Source organism: Mandrillus leucophaeus, unplaced genomic scaffold, assembly GCF_000951045.1.
Source record: "Mandrillus leucophaeus isolate KB7577 unplaced genomic scaffold, Mleu.le_1.0 Scaffold52, whole genome shotgun sequence".
Classification (NCBI taxonomy): domain Eukaryota; kingdom Metazoa; phylum Chordata; class Mammalia; order Primates; family Cercopithecidae; genus Mandrillus; species Mandrillus leucophaeus.
In genome coordinates, this window is record NW_012105586.1 from 2,013,446 (window position 1) to 2,037,703 (window position 24,258).

General features: G+C 42.0%; 1 protein-coding gene across 2 annotated transcripts in view; it reads right to left on the bottom strand.

The window, feature by feature from the left end:
• VPS13D (vacuolar protein sorting 13 homolog D (S. cerevisiae)) overlaps nucleotides 1-24,258 on the bottom strand; it is a 279,483-nt gene that overhangs the window by 232,573 nt on the left and 22,652 nt on the right. For both annotated transcript variants that reach the window (XM_011996567.1, XM_011996566.1), the window contains exons 7-19: nucleotides 23,794-23,964; nucleotides 23,214-23,314; nucleotides 22,203-22,371; nucleotides 19,847-19,948; nucleotides 19,491-19,692; nucleotides 18,560-18,739; nucleotides 13,333-13,463; nucleotides 12,434-12,509; nucleotides 11,496-11,666; nucleotides 9,263-9,393; nucleotides 7,270-7,402; nucleotides 2,049-4,262; nucleotides 447-598 (exon numbers count right to left, since the gene is read on the bottom strand). In XM_011996567.1, the coding sequence (XP_011851957.1) occupies nucleotides 447-598; nucleotides 2,049-4,262; nucleotides 7,270-7,402; nucleotides 9,263-9,393; nucleotides 11,496-11,666; nucleotides 12,434-12,509; nucleotides 13,333-13,463; nucleotides 18,560-18,739; nucleotides 19,491-19,692; nucleotides 19,847-19,948; nucleotides 22,203-22,371; nucleotides 23,214-23,314; nucleotides 23,794-23,964 (3,933 nt within the window). The remainder of the gene's footprint in view (nucleotides 1-446; nucleotides 599-2,048; nucleotides 4,263-7,269; nucleotides 7,403-9,262; nucleotides 9,394-11,495; nucleotides 11,667-12,433; nucleotides 12,510-13,332; nucleotides 13,464-18,559; nucleotides 18,740-19,490; nucleotides 19,693-19,846; nucleotides 19,949-22,202; nucleotides 22,372-23,213; nucleotides 23,315-23,793; nucleotides 23,965-24,258) is intronic.

A 24,258-nucleotide genomic window follows, 5' to 3' on the forward strand; every position in this document is an offset into this window, starting at 1 on the left:
AAATCCCTATCCTGGCCCATTTCATTTCAGAGAGGGCAGGACTAATTCTTTGTTGAAAGGATCTGTCCACAGCTCAGATGATCACAATGTTTCATAGGCTGGGTTAAGTATGTCTAAGTGTGACAAGAATGATATCCTCCTGGGAAAGGAGACTCTGACTGCGTAAGCAATCATTTCCCCATTTCTGAATGTCAACGGAATTAAGAATCTGCCATCTTCCTCCAGATAAGCCACCCTTCCTCCATATGAAAAAGGCTGACAAGATGGATTCCCCACAACAAAAGGATTCCATGATTATTGGAACAAGTTTTCAACAATGGTATTGTGCATGGGTGATATCTCTGAAAATATATTTTCCTTCCAACATGTAACGTACATAAATATATATCATATTTATAGAGTGTTAATATAAACATATGACTTCAACTGCCCTGACATGAATTTACCTGAACCGGATTGACAAATTTTCCTTCAATCTTCATGATGCTAGAAGTTCCCAGGTCATCTGGGCTAAGAGAAAAAGTCAATTCAGATTCTCTCTCTATAGGGATCTTCTCCAGTTTAAACTGAATGGTGGTGTTGTTCAGGATGTGAAAAGCTGGCATAAAAGAGACGAAATGATAGACCATAAACCTTAACATTTACTTCATTACTGCTGATTAAACATAGAGTATACAAAATACAGCCCATGAGTTCCTCTTAGACCAGGAGGGCAGGTTAGCCTGGCACCTGGGGTCTATGATTGAGAGCAAACCTTAACAGCTATTCCGAGGCCAAAATTCATAGCAAGACGAGGTACGAGATATATTTACACAAAAAAAGAAACAATATTTTTATCATATGCTCCATTTGGTAGCTTCAAAACACGACATGGTGAACATTAATCCAGTCCAGAGTCTACATTATGCTTCTTTGAGTCACCCAAGCTGGCATTTTCCAAACCAAATTATTCATCCTTCCCTACCTTTCAGACACAGATGTATCCCTCTTATTAGGCCTAAATCAGAATCTAGGACAACACAAAGTTCTAAGTAAACAACTTCTATCCAAGCAGAGAAAGCAATCTTTCGACAAGTATAAAAACGTATCAGTGAATTAACATGTGATGACCACAGAAGGCTAAGTTCTCAAAGGCATTAATTGTGTCACAATAAAGCCATGCTCTAGGGCTTACCTGATCTCTGTGTGCCAAAACCAACAGATTGGACCGTTTGGTTTTATCTGATCAGACCCAGAATACAAACATAAGCTTTTATTCTTAGAACCCTGGACCAACCCATTATAGAACAAGATGACAGAATATTAAAGAAGGTAATATCCACAAACTATTTACATCAACCCCTTGAGGTATCTTGGGCCAAAATATTTAACTAGGAAGGACCTATGGCTTGGGAACAGAATATCAGATATATCTGACCAAATTAAACAATACTTTAAAAACATCCATCCACTGAAGTGTCTCTGTAAATGAGTACTCAACCAATTTCAAACTGGAACACTTTAAAAAAATAAATTCCTGCCCAGGCACGGTGGCTCACACCTGTAATCCCAACACTTTGGGAGGCCAAGGCAGGCAGATCACCTGAGGTCACAAGTTCGAGACCAGCCTGGCCAACATGGTGAAACCCTATCTCTACTAAAAATACAAAAATTAGCCGGGTGTGGCGGCGGACGCGTAATCCCAGCTACTTGGGAGGCTGAGCCAAGAGAATCACTTGAACCTGGGAGATAGAGGTTGCAGTGAGCTGAGACTGCACCATTGCACTCCAGCCTGGGCAACGAGAGCAAAACTCTGTCTCAAAAAAACAAAAAAATAAAAATAAAAGTAAGTAAATTCCTGTTTTGCCAAATATGATATTAAATGGAAAAGGGTGAAAACATGCCAACTTACTACAAGGCATTCTATTAAAACTCTTTTTGATTTCTTAAACATTAACTGAGGATTATTCTAAAAGAAAAGGATTTTGTTGTTGCTGTTTTAAACAGAGGACTCCGTGAGATGGGTTTTCAATCATCAAACAAAATGGAACAAAAGACATGCTCCTCACCTTGACCTCTATGCAAAGATTCAAAGAAATCATGTCGTGTGAAATGAGCTTCCTCCTGACTGTTGGCACTGCCAGACCCGGAAGGTGGGCAAAATGTCCGGCTTCCTTCAGACCCAACAGCTTCTCTACCTGCCAACTGAGTGCAATTCAAAGAATACAGTTTAATGTCCTTGATTTCCACCTGCAGACGGTCACTTCTGGATTCATCATCTCCCGCCACAAAATTCTGGATGAATATCTGTCCCAAGTGTCCCACCAACAACTCAGGACTCCCTGGCTTCCGAGGGATAGAAACAACTGGTGATTCAATGTTTATGTTCAAGATTAGCTTTACAGTGTCCGAAGGAGACGAAGCTAGGTCAAACCCATATATTTCATTTTCCTCTAAGATAAAGGGTTCCCGAGTCTTCCTTGGAGTTTCAAAGAGCGATACCATCTCGCTATACTCAGCAGTCTTGGTAGCTAGTACTGTGGTGACTTTGCTGGCTGCACTTTTCAGCATACTTCGAAAATTTTCTTCCAGTTCATCCATGGATAACGTCAACTCCTTCAAAAACTTAGCAGAGTGGTTATAATGTAAAGACGCCATCTTCAGGTTGAGAAAACACTCCTGTTTAGACTTCTCAACAAACGTGAAACTCAAAGCTTCAGTGAGGGCTGCATCTTCCATTCTGACAAACACAGATTCAAAGTAGCCAATATCACTGATGATATTTTCATAGCCTACAGAATTCCCAATGCTGACAACATACTGGTTTTTAACATTATCTTGTGTCAAATCCATAAGCTGTAAACAACCGAGAGAACCATTCATGTCAAACGTGCTACCCATTGAGACATTAACTTTGGTGCCACCTATACTTGCAGTTGCAATTTTTCTGCCATATTTCTCTCCATTTGCCATGCCCACTGTCCGAAGAAGCAGTAAGTTAAGCCTATGGATTTCCACTGCAACCTCCGTGTTTTGTTCATATGTAGACTGGTAAGTTCCTTGTTCTCTGAAGCTTCTTTCAAAATCAGTCATTAAAGGTTGAGGACTTAAATCATCTTTTTCCTTGGGAAAGGATTTTTGAAGAAAACCGATTAGCTCCACGATCGTCTCTGGATTGAGGATAATATCTAAATTATTCACCTGTAGGGAAATCACCTGAAGAGTACTGTCTAAATTCATTGATGGGCACTCTGAACTCACAAACTGATATTCCAACTTAATAAGGGACTCTTGCTCTTTGGTGAGAATTTTGTCAAGTGAAACACTAGTAGCTGATCGGTTGTTCAGCGTAGCTCCATCAGCTAAGTGGGCCGCATTCGGTCCAGAGACAGGAGACTGGGCCCTGCTATCCCGAAGGCTTCCTGTTGGAATATCAAAGCTCAAGTTCTTATGGGAAGCCATCAAAAGGTCAAAATCAGCACCATATGTCTGCATGGTATCCACCAGGAGCAAACCATGAACAGTTAGGGAGACTTCAGCATCATAAGGCCTCTTCACAAAGTGAGCATTGGTACCAAACACCTTGAGCACAGAAATGTACCGGCCACTGCTCTCAACACCAAGCTGCATACAGTTCACTTTAAATTCCGCCAGGAGGAGCTGCGACTCCACCAGAACCTCACGGGTATGCTGTTCCAACATCACAATGCTCTGGGTTAAATTCATTACGGAGTCTTGCAAACTTCCCCGCTGCTCCTCCTGGGGAAAAATCTTCTCTTTAATCTGAGTGTCAGAAGTTTTCATTTCTGGGGTGGTGAGGAGAGCAAAGCAATTCTTCAGTGCAGATATTTTATCTTCATTAATGTGGATTTTTAAGTCTGGTAAGTTGCCTGACAGCACGGCTCCCGGATATTTGGGATCTGAAGTATAAATCAATCGACGCTCTAACTGTAGGTGGACGTCGAACTTCTCTACCACATGGGTTGGTCCCACATCAATATCCTGGACATGCTTCCAATTGTCTTTCACTCGTCCAACCATGATCTGGAGGTCCATAAATGACAGCGAGTACCTCTCATACATCTTTGTGCTCATTAAATGTGCTTGAAGCTGTTCTTCACTGAATTCAACTCCAGAAAAGGGAGGTGTTTTCTCTCCATTGCTGCTGTTTGACTCGGGAGGTGGGGTGTTAGGAGGTGTGGCCAGGGGGGTCTTATATTCATCATCACTAAACTGGGTCTCTTCAGATGCGGACCCATCCCTACTTTTCCTCCTGGAGTTATCTGCAGATAAAAAAGAGAAGATTCAAATATATGTCTGCTATTTCCCTCCTCTTTCCCTTAATGTAATAATTATGAAAGGTAGAGAATCAACCAACCCGTTTAAGAAAACTGAGGACAACTCTAAGCATAATATCTGTGTTTACCATTTTCTAAGTGTGAACTTACCTATTAATTTGGAAATCAGAACACAAATATAAAAAGGTATGGACATTAGAAAAGCTGGAGGCCCCCTGACATGAGCGCCACCTGCTGGCCCAATGCTTCCTCCTCACTTCTCACCTGACTTGCCATGGGCATGGGCTGCTTTCACCAACCCTTTCTTATGTCACTCTCCAGAGTCTTTTCTTTCTTTTCCTTTTTCTGTGTGGTCATTTGTTTCCCCCACTGGAATGTTCTTTTTTTTTTCAGGTGAAGTCTCACTCTGTCGCCCAGGCTGGAGAGCAATGGCACCATCTCGGCTCACTGCAACCTCTGCCTCCCAGGTTTAAGCGATTCTACTGTCTCAGCCTCCCGAGTAGCTGGGATTACATGTGCCCGCCGCCATGCCCGGCTAATTTTTTTTATTTTTTTAATTTTTATTTATGTATTTATTTATTTTTGAGATAGAGTCTCACTCTGTTACCCAGGCTGGAGTGCAGTGGCAAGATCTTGGCTCACTGCAACCTCCGCCTCCCAGGTTCAAGGGATTCTCCTGTCTCAGCCTCCCGAGTAGCTGGGATTACATGTGCCCGCCGCCATGCCCGGCTAATTTTTGTACTTTTAGTAGACACAGGGTTTCACCATGTTGGCCAGACTGGTCTCGAACTCCTGACCTCAGGTGATCCACCCACCTCATCTTCCCTAAGTACCGGGATTACAGGCGTGAGTCACCACATCTGGCCAATTTTTTGTATTTTTAGTAGAGACAGGGTTTCACCATGTTGGCCAGGCTGCTCTCGAACTCCTGAGTTCGTGTAATCCACCCGCCTCAGCCTCCCAAAGTGCTGGAATTACAGGAGTGAGCCACTGTGCCCAGCATCCACTGAAATGTTCTAAGAGAAGAGAGGTCTCATCTTTCTTAGTCAACACAGTCTTCCTAGTGCCAAGGTAGTGCTTGATGAGCAGTAACTGCTCAATATGCAATTGTGTAGCCCCAGAGACCACACTCAGCCCGTCTCCAGCTAAGCAGTGCCAAGACAACTATAAAAATACACCACTGGGGCTGGGCATGGTGGCTCACACCTGCAATCCCAGCACTTTGGGAGATCAAGACAGGCAGATTGCTTGAGGTCAGGAGTTCGAGATCTGCCTGGCCAACATGGCAAAACCCCATCTCTACTAAAAATACAAAAATTGGTTGGGTGCGGTGGCTCACGCCTGTAATCCCAGGACTTTAGGTCGCCAAGGTGGGTAGATCACTTGAGGTCAGGAGTTCAAGACCAGCCTAGCCAACACGGTGAAACCCCATCTCTACTAAAAATACAAAAATTAGCTGGGCGTGGTGGTGTGTGCCTGTAATTCCAGCTACTAGGGAAGCTGACGTGGGAGAATTGTTTGAACCCGGAAGACAGAGGTTGCAGTGAGCTGAGATTGTGCCACTGCACTCCAGCCTGGGCAACAGAGCCAAGACTCTGTCTCAAAAAACAAATAAATAAATAAATAAATAAATAAATAAATATACCCAGTGTTACAGAAGAAATACAAATAAAAACTACAATGAGATACCACCTCACACCCACAAACATGGCTATAATCAAAAAGGCAGACAATAACAAGTGATGACAAGGATGTGGAGAAAACGGAACCCTTGGACACTGCTGGTGCAGCCATTTTGGAAAAACAATCTGGGCTGAGCGCAGTGGCTCACGCCTACAATCTCAGCAGTTTGGGAGGCCAAGGTGGGCAGATCACCTGAGGTCAGGAGTTAAGACCAGACTGGCCAACATGGAGAAACCCCATGCCTACTAAAGATACAAAAATTAGCAGGGCATAGTGGTGGGCGCCTGCAATTCCAGCTACTCAGGAGGCTGAAACAGGAGAATTGCTTGAACCTGGGAGGCAGAGGTTGCAGTAAGCTGAGATGGCACCACTGCGCTCCAGCCTGGGCGACAGAGTGAGACTCCATCTCAAAAAAACAAACAAACAAAAACAATTTGGTACTTCCTCAAAATATTAAAACATGGAGTCACCACATGGCTCAGCAACTCCACTGCTAGGTATATAGAGAATTAAAAATATATGTCTACATTGCAGAAATGGGGGTGTTTAAAAAAGAAAAAAAATTTAAAGAAAATATACGTTTACACAAAAACTTATACATGAATGCTCACAGCAGCCCTATGCATAATAGCAAAAGAGTGGAAGCAACTCAAATGGCCATGAACAAATGGAAGGATAAACAAAATGCGGAACAGCCACACAATGGACTATTATTCAGCCATACGAAGGAAGGAAGTATTGGTATATATTACAACACAGAAGAACCTTGAAAACGTCATGCTAAATGAAAAAGCCAGACATAAAAGGCCACACATGGCATTATTCCATCATATGAAATGTTCAGAACAAATCCAGAGACAGAAAGATTCGTGGTTGCCAGGGGACAGGGAGTGGGAAGGGGAACTAGTGTTTAATGGGTACACACAAGAGTTTCAGTCAGGAAAGATGCAAAAGTCCTCCCAACATTAAATAGCAGTGAGAATTGCACAATTCTATCAACATACTAAAAACAACTAACTATACATTTAAAACTTAGAATTATACCTCAATAAAGCTATTATTTTAAAAGTAACAAGTGAACCCTCGGGTCTTAAAATTTTATGTAAACGTTTTATTAAGCTTTACTTATATTATCATAGATAGGTCCATCTACCAAGATATGTTTTCATTATTTCATTGTTTTAAAAGTTACACGTGAACCTGGAAGTTTACAAATGTTATATAAATGTTCTATTAAGCTTTACTTAGATAATCATAGATAGATTGATCTACCAAGATAGGCTTTCATTATTTCCCACTCACACTATACCTTGGGTATTCGTCAAAAGCATTCTTCCTAGATCCACAACAACTAACACGGGATTCTTGAATTTGAAATCATCAGGAAATATCACCTGAGGGGCAGAAATATCCAGTCGCACGGTCCATCGTTTACTCTCCTCCTGTACGAATAAAACAGTCATTAACCGTAACTGCCGAAACCCAACAGCTTTATCCATGGTGCTCAAGCGTTTCTGGAAGCTGCAGCTGGGATTATGGAGTGACTTAGTGGTCTACTGTATTACAGCCAAAAGTCTAACACAAAAGTAGATGTAAATGTTTGAGAATCTGAGAAATTACCACAGGCAAATATCTGAACGGGGGAGGAAAAAATAGCAAATAACTAAATAGGGGGATAGTCTATACTTAAGAAAGATTTTGTTTCTAATTTAAGAGTTTAATACTTTAAAGGATTACAGAAATTATAGAATTCAAACAAACACAGAACTCTAAACATTTTTACTTATTCAGGGGCATTGGTAACCACGAACTTCCATGCCAAAACATCTTAGTGAGAAACATAACCTTTCACATTTGAAATATAAATAACACACCAATTCATGATTTGTTCATTGTTCTTCCCTTCAACCAAAATCAGCCTCAACCGTATGTATGTGGCAAAAGCTAATTTACGTTACCAAAAAGAAACCTCTTTTGTTTACGAGAATACTAATTGTCATACTTTATGTAGAAACATACATACACACGCATATACATACACACCCCCAAAAACAAAAAACAGGGCTAATTCTCCATCCCATACTACACACCCCATTTTACTTGGATCATTTCTGCCTCTCTGACACCTATAACTTACTCTGCACTGTCCAAAAGATGCCACACTTTTTCTCAATGTGCCACCTGCTGCTGTATTGTAGCAGTGCACCTCCATGTCACCTTAGAAACTGTGTTTTACTGGACTATTTTGATTTCTTGAGACAAGGTCTCACTCTGCCGCTCAGGCTAGAATGCACATCATAGCTCACTGCACCCTCCAGTTCCTGGGCTCAAGCAATCCTCCCGCCTCGGCTTCCTGAACAGCTGGAACTATAGGTATGTGCTACCAGGCCCAGCTAATTTTTTTTTATTTTTTGTAGAGACAAGGTCTCACTATGTTGCCCAGGCTGGTCTCAAACTCCTGAGCTCAAATGATCCTCCCACCTCAGCCTCCCAAAATGCCGGGATTACAGGCATGGGCCACCTTGCCCAGCCTTCCTACTGGACTGTGAAGATGTCTCTTGGCCCTATCTATGGCATCCTCATGACAGCTGGTCATTTGGCATCACAAAGTGCCTATCATCACACCCTAGAATAGAAGCTGGGGCATCATTCCAGTTGTCTCTTCTGGTAACAGTAAGTAAAAAAGAGAAACTCTCATGTGAAACATGCACAAAGTATCAGGTCTGGAAAATGGAACAAACACAAGTCTTTTTTTTTTCTTTTTGAGATGGTGTCTCACTCTGTTGCCTGGGCTGGAGTGCAGTGGTGCAATCTCGATTCACTGCAACCTCCGCCTCCCAGGTTCAAGTGATTCTCCTGCCTCCGCCTCCCGAGTAGCTGGGATTACAGGGACCCACCACCATGCCCAGCTAATTCTTGTACTTTTAGCAGAGACAGGGTTTCACCATGTTGGCCAGGCTGGTCTCGAACTCCTGACCTCAAGTGATCTGCCCACCTCGGCCTCCTAAATTGCTGGAATTACAGGTGTGAGCCATAGCACCCGGCACAAAGATGAGTCTTGAAAGTAACCTCATCCTGGTCTAAGGAGACACAGAATCTAGTCACAGTCACTCATTGTATTAGCTAAACCCTGACTATAAAACACACAAGATTTTATTCTATGCTAGCTGATAAGGATTTAATATTTTGTTTATTCAGTTAGCATAACTGATATAAGCCTATCTACAGTAGGTAGTGACTTGATGGAAAGAATTCCTGCCCCTTCCACAATCCCCAAAGAGTGTTTATGGATGCCCACTTACAATGAAATCACCCACTAGCAAACGATCAAGAGTTTGCCGGATTTCTGCCTTGGTCTGCATCTTCAGCTTGTTATATTGTCTTCGGGCAGCTTCGGCCACTCTCAGCTCAAGTTCAGACTGATAACCAAAACCTGCAAGATTGGAAATACACAGGAGAGTCAGAATTTTCACACGGCTGGGTGAACAAAAGTCCTACATCAATTCTCACCAAGAATTTCCATTAAAGCTTAAAAAAAAAAATCAGGCTGGGCATGGTGGCTCACACTCGTAATCCCAGCACTGTGGGAGGCCAAGGCGGGAGAATCACCTGAGCCCAGGAGACTGAGGCTGCAGTGAGCCATGATCACACCATTGCAATCCAGCCTGGCATGACAGAGCAAGACCCTGTCTCAAGAAAAAAAAAAAAAAATCAGTAACAACAGTTTCTTGCTCCAGTATGACCTGGCATAATACAGGGTAACAGGAATGAGACAAAAATAGGTAGTAGACAGCCATGGGGGAGAGGAGGCAAGTGAGAGAAGTATACCTAAACTACTAGAATTTCTTAAGCCATTTTCTGAAATATTCCAAACTACTGTATTTCCAAATTGTTAAAAAGCACTGAAAGAGAAAATGGAATTTCAAAGGAAGTGCCTTCTATGTTCTTTGTTTTTTCTTCTACTTCCTCTAAGACAAAGTCCCGCTCTGTCTCCTAGGCTGGAGTGCAGTGGCATGATCTTGCTTCACTGCAACCTCCGCCTCCCAGGTTCAAGCGATTCTCCTGCCTCAGACTCCCAAGTAGCTGGGATTACAGGCACACGCCACCACCCCCAACTAATTTTTGTATTTTTAGTAGAGACAGGGTTTCACCATGTTGGCCAGGCTGGTCTTGAACTCCTGACCTCTAGTGATCCGCCTGCCTCAGCCTCCCAAAGTGCTGAGATTACAGGCGTGAATCACCACACCCAGCCTTTCTATATTCTTTTTTTTTAAGACAGAGTCTTGCTGTGTTGCCCAGGCTGGAGTGCAGTGGTGTAATCATAGCTCACTGTAGCCTTGAACTCCCAGTCTCAAGCAATCCTTCTGCCTCAGCCTCCCGAGTAGCTGGGGCTACAGGCACACACCACCATGCCTGATTAATTTTTTTTAATTATTTTTAGTAGCGATGAGGTCTCCCTATGTTGCCCAGGCTAGTCTCAAACTCCTGGGCTCAAGCAATCCCCCAGCCTCGACCTCTCAAAGTTCTAGGATTATAGGTATGAGTCATTGTGCCTGGCCACCTTCTATATTCTATCAGTGACAGAGCAATGAAGTCACAGCATTTATGGCTACTGTTTATATGAAAAGACTAAAAAACTAGTCGAAAAACTAAAACAGCTTCATTGTAATAAAGAGGGAAGGGACATTTAAGAAAATACTATTGTTTTATAAATCTCCCTGTCCATAAAAGTACTTTTTCTGCACCTACTGTTTCAAATCTTTTTGGGGAACAAAGGGAGGCATAAATAAATCAATGATGACATTTAGAACTTTGCAGTATTTAATGCTGCACAAAGGAGGTCAAAGAGACCACTGATCCTGTCATCTAGAAGGGAATTCTTGAACACTCCTGCTCAGTTCACTGGTCTAAAATATCCCGGGTAGCCAAGGAAACCCACTGTCCTAGTGAAATGAAAAGTATGGAGATCGTTGCTTTTCAGTTCCAAGATGCAGATTTCCAGTTACAATGCTGGCTGAAAATACAGCCGTGTGAAATCAATATCATGAAACTATTTTATGCCTGTAGTACTTTCATCTATTTTTGTAAGAATGTTTTGTAATTGAGAAACCTAAAAGAGAGGATGAACTCCCTCACCCCATACTATTTTATTGCCTTCAGTCACTCTAATATTTTAAGATAGGTACTGATTCAAAGGTAGTGGCTTTCAAAAAGTACAGCTGCTATTCTTTGGTGCCATTATTCAGAATGACAGTATGACATAAAAATGGAAAAAAAAGAGAGAAATGAAAAGTATGACTAAACGCATGCTAAGTGGAGGCAAACGAAGAGGAAATATTTAAGGATACAGATTTATCTTGGAAAAGACTGTCCACAAACTTCTACCCTGATTTGGTAACAGGACAGGGCAACCCGACTGACTTACTCCACAGACCTTTTTTGTTGCTATCAGAGCATCTGAATAACCCTTGTCCAGAACACCAGAAATAGCAATAAAGATGTTTTTAAAAAGGAAGATCAAACAAAAAAGTTAACCTGAGGTATGAACCTTTCCCTTGTAGAAAAAGTCTGCTACTTTTTTAATGGCCTGCGGATTGTATATGATGTTCAAGGGCCTTGTGCTGACATTGAGTCGCCTCTCAAAGTGGCTGTGTGCCGGATTTCTCTCATACAGCATCTCAAAAACTGGGTCATCTGGGTCTGCAGCTAAAGGAAAGAATAGGAATAAGAACAGGGAACAAAGCAAAAATGATAACTTTATTCTTAATAGACCTGTGAGAAATTCTGGAAAAACAGACATTTTCTAAATTATTTTCCAATTAGTTCACATTTACGCCTATCTTTAAAACAGAAAGCCTAATCAGGATTGACTGTTTAATTTTCCACAGGAATTACATAGACTGGCCTGTTGTACTAGCTCCCATATATCATGGAAACCAAGGACCTGAAGGCCCTGCAAGGTTGCCCAGTTCGCCTCAGGTTCGCATCTCCACTGAGAGAGGACCAGGCTGTCTCCAAGTCAAACCCGGGTGCACACAGCAAATCACTGTGCACAAAACAGAAAACATTCCCTCTTTTACTACTGATCAAAGACTACTGATCTGGTTTTTGCTGGAAAGCCCCCAAAAAGAATTTTTAAATTATTAAAAAAAAAAAAAAAAAAAAAAAAGGTCAGGCATGGTGGCTCATACTTGTAATCCCAGCACTTTGAGAGGCCAAGGAGTTCAAGACCAGCCTGGACAACATGGCAAATCCCCATCTCTACTAAATATACTAAAATTATCCGGACATGGTACCACACGCCTGTAATCCCAGCTAGGGCATGAGAATTACTCGAACCCGGGAGGCAGAGGTTGCAGTGAGCCAAGATCACGCTACTGCACTCCAGCCTGGGCGACAGAGCGAGGCCCTGTCTCAAAGAAAAATTAATTTTAAAAATTTAAAAATTTAAAAAAAAACGTAGGACAAATTACCTGGGTAATGATCACTTCTGTCTGCAGATGTAGTTTGTATACCAAAAGATTGTGAGACTCTGCCAACTTCTTTTTGCTATTAAACAAACATACAAAAATGCATAGACGTCAGGGTGAGAGGAGAGTAAATTCACTAAACAAACCATCTTACCCTTTAGCAACACACTCCCTTAGCACAATCAGATCAAAACCCACTTTACCTCAGATTGAGTACTTGCAGAATTGTTTCGTTTTCTGCCCTTTTCCCAATCTAGTGAGACCACATCTTTTCCTTTGTACTGACAATATGCTACTTGGCACTCAGCACATTTAATGAACAGTTGCTAAATGAAAATTAAATATGTCTAACTTTTCAAACCTTAAGTCTGTCTTCCCACCCTCTCCACAACCTTCCCCCAACCACAATAAAACTATAGACAGAATAAGGGGTTAACTATTCAACCATGTGGACAGTTTGTTGCCAACTTAAGATCAAAGATCTTATCGTTAATAATGTATATTTTGAAAATTATATATATATAGAAAACTTGAGATGTTTCTGTTTTGGGACCCTGGCAAGATGAAATTTCATGGCAGTGACTAAGGGTCAGAAGGCATGAAAATGACTGTTAGATACAGAGGAAACCCAAACATTGAAATGCAGAAAATAGTGGTCTTATAGCATTTTCTTCCAAATCAGAGCAAAATAGACTATGGTGGCTACAACACAGGAGAGCAAGAAGGCACAGCCATAAATCTCACCAACATTTTCTCTTTAACAAATTCAAGAAACTTCTCTAATCCCAGCACATCAGTCTCAAGATCATCAAATGTCAGAATGAATCAGGTATCATTCACCTAAAACAGACTACAATTTACCAACACCTTAGATACATTCATTATCCCACTGTTGTACATACTGGATTAGGGAAGACTAGAAGAGGAAACATAGTTCCTTCTGTAGCCAGGTCTCGAAGAAACAGTCCACCCAACCGGACTGAAAGCAACGAGGAATTTCTTCGAGGAAGAGACTCTGCTAGAAGTTTTACATCTATAAAACATAAGTAAAATAGTTGATACAATGCTTATGAGAGCCTAATGTGTTTTTAAAAATATTAGATATTCTATTTTACAGAGGATTATTAGAGATGATGAACTATTTTTCCTCGAAATTAAACAAACAAACAAAAAAACCCTATCTATCTATAGGCACATATTGGAGATATTACGGGTTTGGTTCCAGACCACTGCAATAAAATAAGGATCACAATAAAGCAAGTTACACAAATTTTTTGGTTTCCCAGTGCATAGAAAAGTGATGTTGACACTATACAGTAGTCTACTGAGTGTGCAATAAGCATTATGCCTGAAACTACAATACAGATACCTTAATTTTAAAATATGCTAGAAAGTACTGACAATCCTGTGAGTCTTCAGCGAGTTGTAATCTTTTTGCTGGTGGAAGGTCTTGCCTACATGTCGATGCCTGCTGACTGATCAGGGTGTGGTTGCTGAAGTGTTGGGGTTACTGTGGTGATTTCTTAAAATAAGACAACAATGAAGTTTGCTTTATCAACTGACTCTTCCTTTCACAGAAGATTTCTCTGTAGTAGGTGATGCTGTTTGATAAAGCATGTGTTTAACCGCAATAGAACTTCTTTCAAAAACACAGTCAATCCTCTCAAACTCTGTCATTAGCAACTAAGTTTATTTAGCATCCTAAAAACTTTGTTGTCGTTTCCTTTTTTTACTGTGTTTTCTTTTTTGAAACAGGGTCTCGCTTTGTCACCCAGGCTGGAGTGCAGTGGTGCAATCATAGCTCACTGTAACTTCAGAGTCCTGAGCTCAAGGGATCCTCCTACCTCCCAAGTAGCTAGGACTACAGGTGTAAGCCACCACGACCAACTAATTTTTTTTTTTTATTTTTAGTAGACATAGGGTCTCGCTGTATTGCCCAGGCTGGTCATGAACTCCTGGCCTGAAATGATCCTCCTGCCTTGGCCTCCCAAAGTGCTGGGATTACAGGCGTGAGCCACCACACACAGCCTTTGGTTGTCATTTCAACAGTGTTCACTGTATCTTCACCAGGAATAGATTCCATCTCAAGAAACCACCTTCTTTGCTCATCCGTAAGAAATAACTCTTCATCCATTCAAGTTTGATAATGAGATTACAGCAATTCAGTCACATTTTCAGGTTCCACTTCTAATTCTAGTTCTCTTGCTATTTACCCCACATTTGCAGTTACTTCCTCCACTTAAGTCTTGAACCCCTCAAAGTTATCCAAGAGGGTTGATTTCTTCCAAACTCCTGTTAATGTTGATATTTTGACCTCCTTCCATGAATTACAAATGTTCTTCATGGCATCTAGAATGGTGAATCCTTTCCCGAAGCTTCTCTATATACTTTACTCAGGTCCATCAGAGGAATCACTATTTACGGCAGCTATAGCCTATGACATGTGTTCCTTAAATAATAAAAGTTGAGGCTGGGAGTGGTGACTCACACCTGTAATCCCAGCACTTTGGGGGGCTGAAGCAGGAGGATCATCTGAGGCCAGGAGTTTGAGACCACCCTGGCCAACAAAGTGAGAGCTCATCTCTGAATAAATTAAGTAATTAATTAAAGAAACAAACAAACTTGAAAGTTGAAATTACTGCTGGATCCATGGGCTGCGGAATGGATGCTGTGTTAGCAGGCATGAAAACAACACCAATTTCTTTATACTTCTCCCAGCAGAGGTCTTGGGTGACTGGATGCACTATCCACGAGCAGTAATATTTTGAAGGGAATCTTTTTTTCTGAGCAGTAGGTCTCAATAGCAGCCTTAAAATCTTCAGTAAACCATGCTGTAAACAGATGTGCTGTCATCATCCAAGCTTTGTTGCTCCACTGATAGAACACAAGCAGAGGAGATTGAGCATAATTCTTAAGGGCCCTGGGATTTTCAGAAAGGTAAATCAGCAACTTAAAGTCACCAGCTGCACTGGCCCCTAACAAGAGAGTCAGCCTGTCCCTTGAAGCTTTGAAGCCAGGCATTGACTTCTCCTCTCTAGCTATGAAAAGTCCTAGATGGCATCTTCTTCCAATAGCAGGCTTTTTCATCTACAATGAAAATCTGTCATTTAGTATAGCAAGGATCTTAGCTGGATCTTCTGGATAACTTGCTGCAGCTTCCCCATCAGCACTGGCTGCTTCGCCTTGCACTTTCATGTCATAGAGATGGCTTCTTTCCTTCAAATTCATGAACCAACCTCTGCAAGCTTCAAACTCTTCTTCTGCGGTTTCCTCTCCTCTCTCAGCCTTCCCAGAACTGAAATGAGTTAAGGCCTTGCTGTGCTTTAGGCTTTGGCTTAAGGGAAGGCTGTGGCTGCTTCGATCTTCTATCCAGACCATTCACACTTTCTTCATTGCAGCAGTAAGGCTGTTTTGCTTTCTGATCATTCGTGTGTTTGCTGAAGTAACACTTTTATTAATAATTTCCTTCAAGAACTTTTCCTTTGCATTCACAACTTGGCTAACTGTTTGGCACAAGTGGCCTAGCTTTTGGCCTATCTCAGCTTTCGACATGTCTTCCTCACTAAGCTTAATCACGTTTAGCTTTTGATTTAAAGTGAGACATGTGCACATTTAGCTTCTGATTTAAAATGAGAGACATGTGACTCTTCCTTTCACCTGAACATTTAGAAGCCATTGTAGGTTTATTAATTAACCAAACTTCAACATTGTGTCTCAGGTAATAGGGAGGCCCGAGGAGAGGAAAAGAGACAAGGAAATGGCCAGTCGGTGAAGCAGTTGGAACATACACAGTATTTACAGTTACCATCTTCGATGGGCATGGTTCATGGCACTCCAAAACAAATAAAATAACAACATTACAAATCAGATCACCATAACAGAATAATCACGGAAAAGTTTGAAATATTGGGCAAATTACCAAAATGTGACACAGAGACACAAAGTGAGCACATACTGTTGGAAAAATGGCACCTGTAGACTTGCTCATTTTCAAATCTTCAATTTGTAAAAATTGCAGTGTCTATGAAGTGCAATCAGGCAAAGTGCAATAAAATGAAGTGTGCCTGTATCTATCCAGCTATCTAAACATACAAAGACCGTTAGAAGTTTCCCAGCAGAATGAATTTTAAATAGCGCCTTTTCAATTCAGTTCAAGTAGTCTGCTAGTTAATACTAAGTTTATGACAGCTCAATTTTCTACAGTATGAAGTCAAACAAACTGGCTTTTAAAAAAACAAATCATTTGTCCTTCTTCAACTACTGAGGAATCTCAAATAAGTTACTGCTTTATGGACTGAAATAAAAATATTTGTGAGATGTCCAAACCAACATCTGCATATTTATACACCTTTAATTCAAAGTCACAAAAAGAAGGCAAATAATGTCCAGTCCATCCTCATTATTCGCAGATTCCATATTTGCTTACTTGCTAAAATTTGTAACCCCAAAATTAATCCTCATGGCACTCTGTCAGTCATTCAGACACTCACAGAGCAGAAAAAAATTCAAGCCGACTGCTATGCGCATTCCCACCTGAGTTCAAACAAGGCAACGCTCTGCCCCCTCGTTTCAGCTCTCACACTGTGAACAAACATCCTTCCCATGGTCTTCTATTTAGAGCCATGTTTTTCATGCTTCTGTGCTTTTTGCTTGTGGTTTCACTATTTAAAACAACCCCCTAGTGCTAAAGTGCTGTCTAGTAGTCCTGAGTGCAAGAAGACTGTGATGTGCGTTACAAAAATAATATGAGGCCAGGCGCGGTGGCTCACGCCTGTAATCCCAACACTTTCGGAGGCTGAAGCGGGCAGCTCACAAGGTAAGGAGATCAAGACCACCCTGGCTAACACAGTGAAACCCCATCTCTACTAAAAATACAAAAATAATTAGCCAGGAGTGGTGGTGGGCGCCTGTAGTCCCAGCTACTTTGGAGGTTGAGGCAGGAGAATAGCGTGAACCCAGGAGGCAGAGCTTGCAGTGAGTCGAGATTGCGCCACAGCACTCCAGCCTGGGCGACAAAGCGAGATTCTGTCTCAAAAAAAAAAAAATATGAGTATTAGAGAAACTTCATTCAGGCATGAGTCATAGTGCTATAGGCCATGAGTTCAATGTTAATAAATCAATAACACAATGCTCCTTGACTTAGGATGGAGTTATGATAAACCCACCATAAGTTGAAAGTATCATAAGTCAGCTGAGCACAATGGCTCACGCCTGTAATCCCAGCACTTTGGGAACCCGAGGAGGGCGGATTGCTTGAGGTCAGGAGTTCAAGACCAGCCTGGCCAACATGGCGAAACCCTGTCTCCACCAAAAATACAAAAATTAGCTGGGCATGGTGGCGTGCACCTGTACTCCCAGCTATTCAAGAGGCTGAGGCGGGAAAATCGCTTGAACCCAAGAGGCAGAGGTTGCAGTGAGCTGAGATCACGCCACTGCACTCCAGCCTAGGCGACAGAGCAAGACTCTGTCTCAAAAAAAGAAAGAAAGAAAGAAAGAAAATATCGTAAGTCAAAAATGCATTTCATACACCTAACCTACTGGACATCACAGCTTCGCCTAGCCCACCTTAAAAGTGCTCAGAACACTTACATTAGCCTACAGGTAGGCAAAATCATCTAGCAACACAGTCCACTATAGACTATTAGCTGCTTACCTCATGATCGCATGGCTGACTGGGAGCTGTGGCTCACTGTTGCTGCCCAGCATCTTCAGAGAATATCATACTACCTACCTCTAGTCCAGGAAAAGATCAAAATTCAAAATCCGAAGTATGACTTCTACTGAATGTGCAGCACTTTTGTGCTACTTGTAAAGTCGAAAAATCCAAAGTCAAAGTATCCTAAGTCAAGGAATGTCTGTATATCTATATTAAATGTCTTTAAATACACACACACATTTTAAAAATAAGGTTAGGTACTCATCAGTTGATGAATGTTATGACCAGAGGTTCACATGAACCTAACCCAGTAGATCCCCTAAGAGCAATGGTTCCACATTGAGTAATACAGTTTTCGCACTGACTTTCTAGACTATTCACTACACTATTCACCACAGTGAATAATGAGAATCGCCTGGACATTGGCCCACAGAGAGACAATAGTGGCAGGTAGTTTCTTAGGGGCAGTGTACCTGAAAACTCGAGCTGCATGAAAGCACTTTCATTCATTTGAGGAGTTCCTTGCTCCTTGTGTAACAGAGTCACTGTACCTCGCTGCAACTGCAAATTCAGTTTGGCAAAGACATGATCTCGCTTTGTATATGTGTTCATACACGAGGCATCTGCAGTGGGGTCAAAAAACTCCTCGGTGCCTAAATGGTAAGGGAGAAAAGACTGTAAGAAAAAACATGGAAGAATAAAAAAGCACCAGCAAGCAGACTGACCAGAGTTATGATGATGTTTATTTAACTATTTTTCCCTGTGTTAAGGAAGAACTCCAAAGTCATGGGTGACTGTTTTATAGTATTTTCTAATGTAAAACAACCCTAATTGTTTTTTAAGGGATCTTATCAACTTATTATCAAACCAGGAAGGATAAGATTCATGATAAGGGATGGTACAAAGCAGTGCTGCCCAGTATGGTGAAATGGTCTACATCTGTGATGCCCAGTACAGTGGCCACTAACCACATGTGGCTACCGAGCACTGGGAGCACACGTGGCTAATGTGCTAGTGCAATTAAGAAATTAAATTTTTACCTGTATTCAATCTGAATTAAATTTTAGTAGCCATTTGTGCCTATGGCTAGATATCGGACACTGCAGGTTTAAGAGAGGCTCTAGACTGGTATTCAAATTTCAGAGTTTAAAATTGTTGAACTTGTTCAAATTTAGCTCTTTTACAACCTCTGCCTCTCAGCTCTATCTGAAACTGCATTAATATGTACATTTAGTCACGGAGTTACAAATGGAGTATCTCCCAAAATATTTCTTCTCTTAGCCTCTATGAAAATAAACTGTTTTCCAAATATCTACTTTTGTTAAATTTGAAAAATACCACAAGCTGTTGCACAAATAACAGACCAATTTGTTTGAATCAAGTGAAGGCCAGCTCCCACCGTACCCAGGATCTCTTCGGGAATCCACTGCTCCTGTTGCTCTGCTGACAGTCCCTCAACCACATTCCCTTCTGGGCTTTGCTGCCCGTACCAGCCACCCCATCCAGGAAACCAGGACTGAAGATACTGCAGCATCCCACTGCCTCCACCAGGTTCTGGGTCTCCCGGAGAGGCTCCTGGAGAATCAAACTGAGGCTCCCGCAGACTCTGTGTCAATCACAAAGGAGCAAAGATGAGTACTCAAAGATAAAAGCAAGCTGTGCTATGCTGCTGTTTTCCCCACACGAGCATAAGCACATCAAAACTGTAGCACTCGGGGTGTGCTGGGTCTGAACAAATCCTCTTGTAAAGGATTTCTTACCTCTGCTAGTTCTTCTTGTTTGTGAAATCGATCATGAACCAGTTCACGCAAAATCTTCAATTCCTCAAAGCTCTGTTCCTCTTCAATCCGACACATTTCCTCCTGTTTGGGTGAAAACAAAAGCAAATAAACAAAAACACAAACGTTGTACATCCAGAGACACTGGACACCCTCACAAGCCACTAAAAGTACAGCACAGGAAACTCTCTGGTCCCCTGCATTTCCACTGAAGGCCAAGAAACAAGATACATAGTTCCATGATTGCTGTTTCTGGCTTAAGCAGCTTTCCATATAATCCAGTAGATGTTATTTGGTCTTAAAAACATCACTAACAATTCTCCAGAAATTGAGCTCTATGAAAGAAGGGGGAAAAAAAATCACTAACAAGTTTCATGATATCTGAGATGAATGGTGAATGGAGAGGGAAGGAAGAAGAGCAGTACTCAGTTTTAAGAGTCATGAAAGCGTATGGACTGTTGCAGCACCCACATTTTGAACAGCACTGACCCCATTTACAAAGGGCTTCCACATGTATTAGCTTAGATGAGCAGTAAGCAGTCTAGTTATTGCTCTTCCTGAAACTCAGGACCAAGTTTCCACAGGAAGTATACAGGCTCCAGCTCTTTTACCATTCATGTAGGAAATTAGCAAGAACGTGGTCATTTTCACTTGTTTCACACTAGTTAGGAAAGAACCATGATACCCAGCTACATTTTTTAAAAGCAGAATTAGCTGTCCTGAACTGCTTCTTATACTGTAACATTAAGAAAAAAGGAGATTTTACGTGTTTATGTTTACTTGCTCATCTCAGTTGTAAATGAGATTTTCTCTCCCTCTATGTCTTTGCCTGTGTCTTTAAGACAATCATCCAAGGGCTGGGCGCAGTGGCTCAGGTCTGTAATCCCAGCACTTTGGGAGGTCAAAGTAGGCAAACCACTTGAGCCCAGGGGTTCCAGATCAGCCTGGGCAACATAGTGAAACCCTGTCTCTATAAAAGATACAAAACTTAGCCGAGTATGGTGACGCACAACTACTCAGGAGGCTGAGGTGGGAGGATCCCTTCAGCCAAGGAGGCTGAGGTTGCAGTGAGCCAAGACTGCACCACTGAACTCCAGCATGGATGACAGAAGGAGATCCTGTCTCAGAAAAAAAAAGGGTAGGCTGGGGGCGGTGGAGGCTGAGGCAGGCGGATCACTTAAGCTCATGAGTTCAAGACCTGCCAGGGCAGAAGGGTGAAACCCCATCTCCACAAAAAATAAAAAATTAGACAGTTGTGATGCAGGCCTATAGTCCCAGCTACTTGAGAGGCTGAGGTGGGAGAATGGCTTGCGCCCAGGGGGCAGAGGTTGCAGTGAGCATGATCACATCACTGTATTCCAGCCTAGACAATAGAGCCAGACCTTGTCTCAAAGAAAATTTAGAAAAAGGAAAGAAAAAAGAAAATCATCCACAATGTCTTGTTTATTTTATCCTTCTCATAAGGTTCCTGCATCAGTAACCATGTCTGACACTATGATAAAAGCATTAGCAAAGGGAGTGGGCCACAGCCTCAGGGTGCTGGCAGGAGAGGCGCTAACCACTAGGGATTTAGCATTGCCCTCAGTGACCACACAGCAGGAGCTGAAGGGAAAAGTACTCCTTCATGCTTGGAAGAGTCTACTAAACAAATGGTTAGTTAAGGGGCAGTACCTGAGCCAAAATCCTGGAAACAGTCTAAGCTGCTACTGCAAAAATTGATGCTCACAAAACTGAAACCAAACAAGCAGCAAAGCAATCCCCAATACCTTCCCCCGAGAGAGCAGGCAGACAGCTAGAGAAGGGGTGGGGTCCCATGCCAGGGCTCCGGGAGGCGGCATTCTAAGGGCCTTTAACCCTGCTATTAACTAAAACATGAGCTTGCCTTCACCACGTACTTCACCTTTTCTGCCTAGCCTCTACCACCTAAATATCCAAGGTCAATCAAGTCCACTGGGATTACAGAAAACAGAGGCCAAAGTTCACAGAGATTACAGACTTTGAAGTAAAAGAATTAGGACTCGGATCAGGCTTTGAAGAGAGACGAGTGACTGCATGAAACAGTCCCTCGAGCTGGGGGGCAGGCGTGTGGGCACAGAGTCAGAGCAGGACCATGGTGTCTTTTCTTCTTCTTCCTATCCCGCGGCCAGGCTCCCCTCGGGCAGTGGAGTGTGGAAGATGCTCCCGGCTTTGTTCTCACCCTACTAAGACCAATTCTATCCTGTAAAATTTAGCCACTTTGGCAGGGACTTTATTACTTCACAGATCCCATTTTCTTTAGTCGTTGAGAGAACATTCTTACCTTGTGAATAAGACAAACACAAGACCACAGTCCACTTACCTTGTCATCTGTGGACAGCAGGCCTCCTTTTAACTTGTTGAAATATTTGTCAGTGTAAGACACAGCATCGCGAGCCCGGTGCAACATAAAGTCCCAGGTGCAGCGTTTCCTCTGCTCTCTGATCTCATATAAGTTAGCATTCAAAGCAAAATACCACCATTCTCGGCAGCTGAAATAATCCATAACAATGTAATCACTTCTTACAACAAAAGCAACGAAAAGGCTACCAATCTAGGACAATCCACATAACCCCACTCCTCTCCTGAGACATCTTTTCTCGTCAGCCACCAGTTTATATATTAGGCTCATCTTAATATTAAACCCACTAGGTGGAGAAGGCAAATCTGCCAAAGAACATCAAATAATAGATCCCAAATGTATATATCAATAACATAGTTCTCGATTGGTTTGAATTTTAATACCCGTCCCCTCCACTGACAGAATATTGAGGGCTGACTGTAAGGTAAATACCGTCTTAAGATAATTACCAAGGATGTGACTACTAAAGATTTTTTATTGAATACTTCTAACTAAAGACATGGAACTACATAGGATCTTTGAAAAGTTTTATTATATCACACTGGTCAAGTTTATCACTGCAACATGAAAATAGGATTCAGTTTTGCTATGGAGGCTGCAAAGAGTACTGTGTAAATGTTGACCAAACAACCTGGGAGAAAACACACGGGGAAGTGGGTTCAAAGAATATTCAAAGTATTTTAATACATACCAGATCCCACCAGAGCAGCATCAGCCTACTTGCTAAACGAGACTGAGAGGATCCTCTGAATTTTACTACACTCAGTCCAACAGTAAGCTGATGACACCAAATATACAGAAAGAATATCAACAATGATAAACAACGGGAATGGCATTCCAAGGACCAGAAAAAATCAATTGTACTTTTATCTCCAAATGAGGGTAAAGGACAGTGAGGCATATTTCTGATCTATGTACATAATAAGAGCAGACTCCCAAATGTATTTCATGACCACATTGAGAAGCCCTTACTTCTTAGATATCGCCACTTTGGGTTTCCACCTTCGGAACTTGACCTGCCTCTCCTTTCGTTCCAGCTCCTTGAGGAATTCCATGATTTGCCGGTATTGCAGCTTTTTATTAGAGGTTAAGAGATACTAGGTTAGAATTGGTTTGTTTCCTTTGCTCAATTAAGACCTATATCTAACAAGAACAATTCCCATTAGTTGATCCACTGAATTGAAACCCGGTGCAAACTGAAACACCAAAATATCAGCATCAAGTGGCATGTTTCTCTGAACACTGACAGTTAAGCCTATGCATTGCCGTATCGCTTGTATTTTTTGTTCAGCTCTTAAAAATATCAAAACAAAACTAGCCTCCTTTCCAATCCATACCACCAACTAATTAAAAAGAAAAAAAAAACTAACCTGAGATCAACCCATTTTAACTATGTAACAGATAGTGAGTTTTATACCTAACACAATTTTGGTCTGGAGGGAAATGGTCTCAGGTGAACTTTCTTTCCTGGTGAGGATACATTAATATCAAGACTTTCACGGCAGTCACCAGTGTGACAGTGAGTAGATGCCACTGAGAAGAAAGGGCATACCTGAGAGAGTTTCAAGGGAATGGTCTCCAGCTGAATATCACAATCAATACGGGGACTGTGCCGAGACCGCAGGGGCTTCTTGGAGCAGTTTCTCTTCAAAAGAGCAGATGCAAACACAGGTTCCAGGACGTAGTGATGGCTGCGACTCTCCATGCTCCTGGCCATGGCCTCCTGTGTGTCACAAGAACACCTGCTCTGCTCAGAATGGCTTTCCGTCTGGGAGTCACTCTTTTACAATGTTGGGGTTTTATGACAAACAGTGGAGCACAGTCACAGGCTGTGTCACAGCAGCAAATGTTTTTGTCTGTTTTGTTTTTATTCATTTTTATTCTTTTTATATGAGGACAGGATCTCACTATATTGTCCTGTCTGGTCTTGAACCCCTAGGCTCAAGTGATCCTCCCGCCTCCCAAAGTGCTGGGATTACAGGCATGAGTCCCTGGGCCTGGCCAACAGCAAATGTTT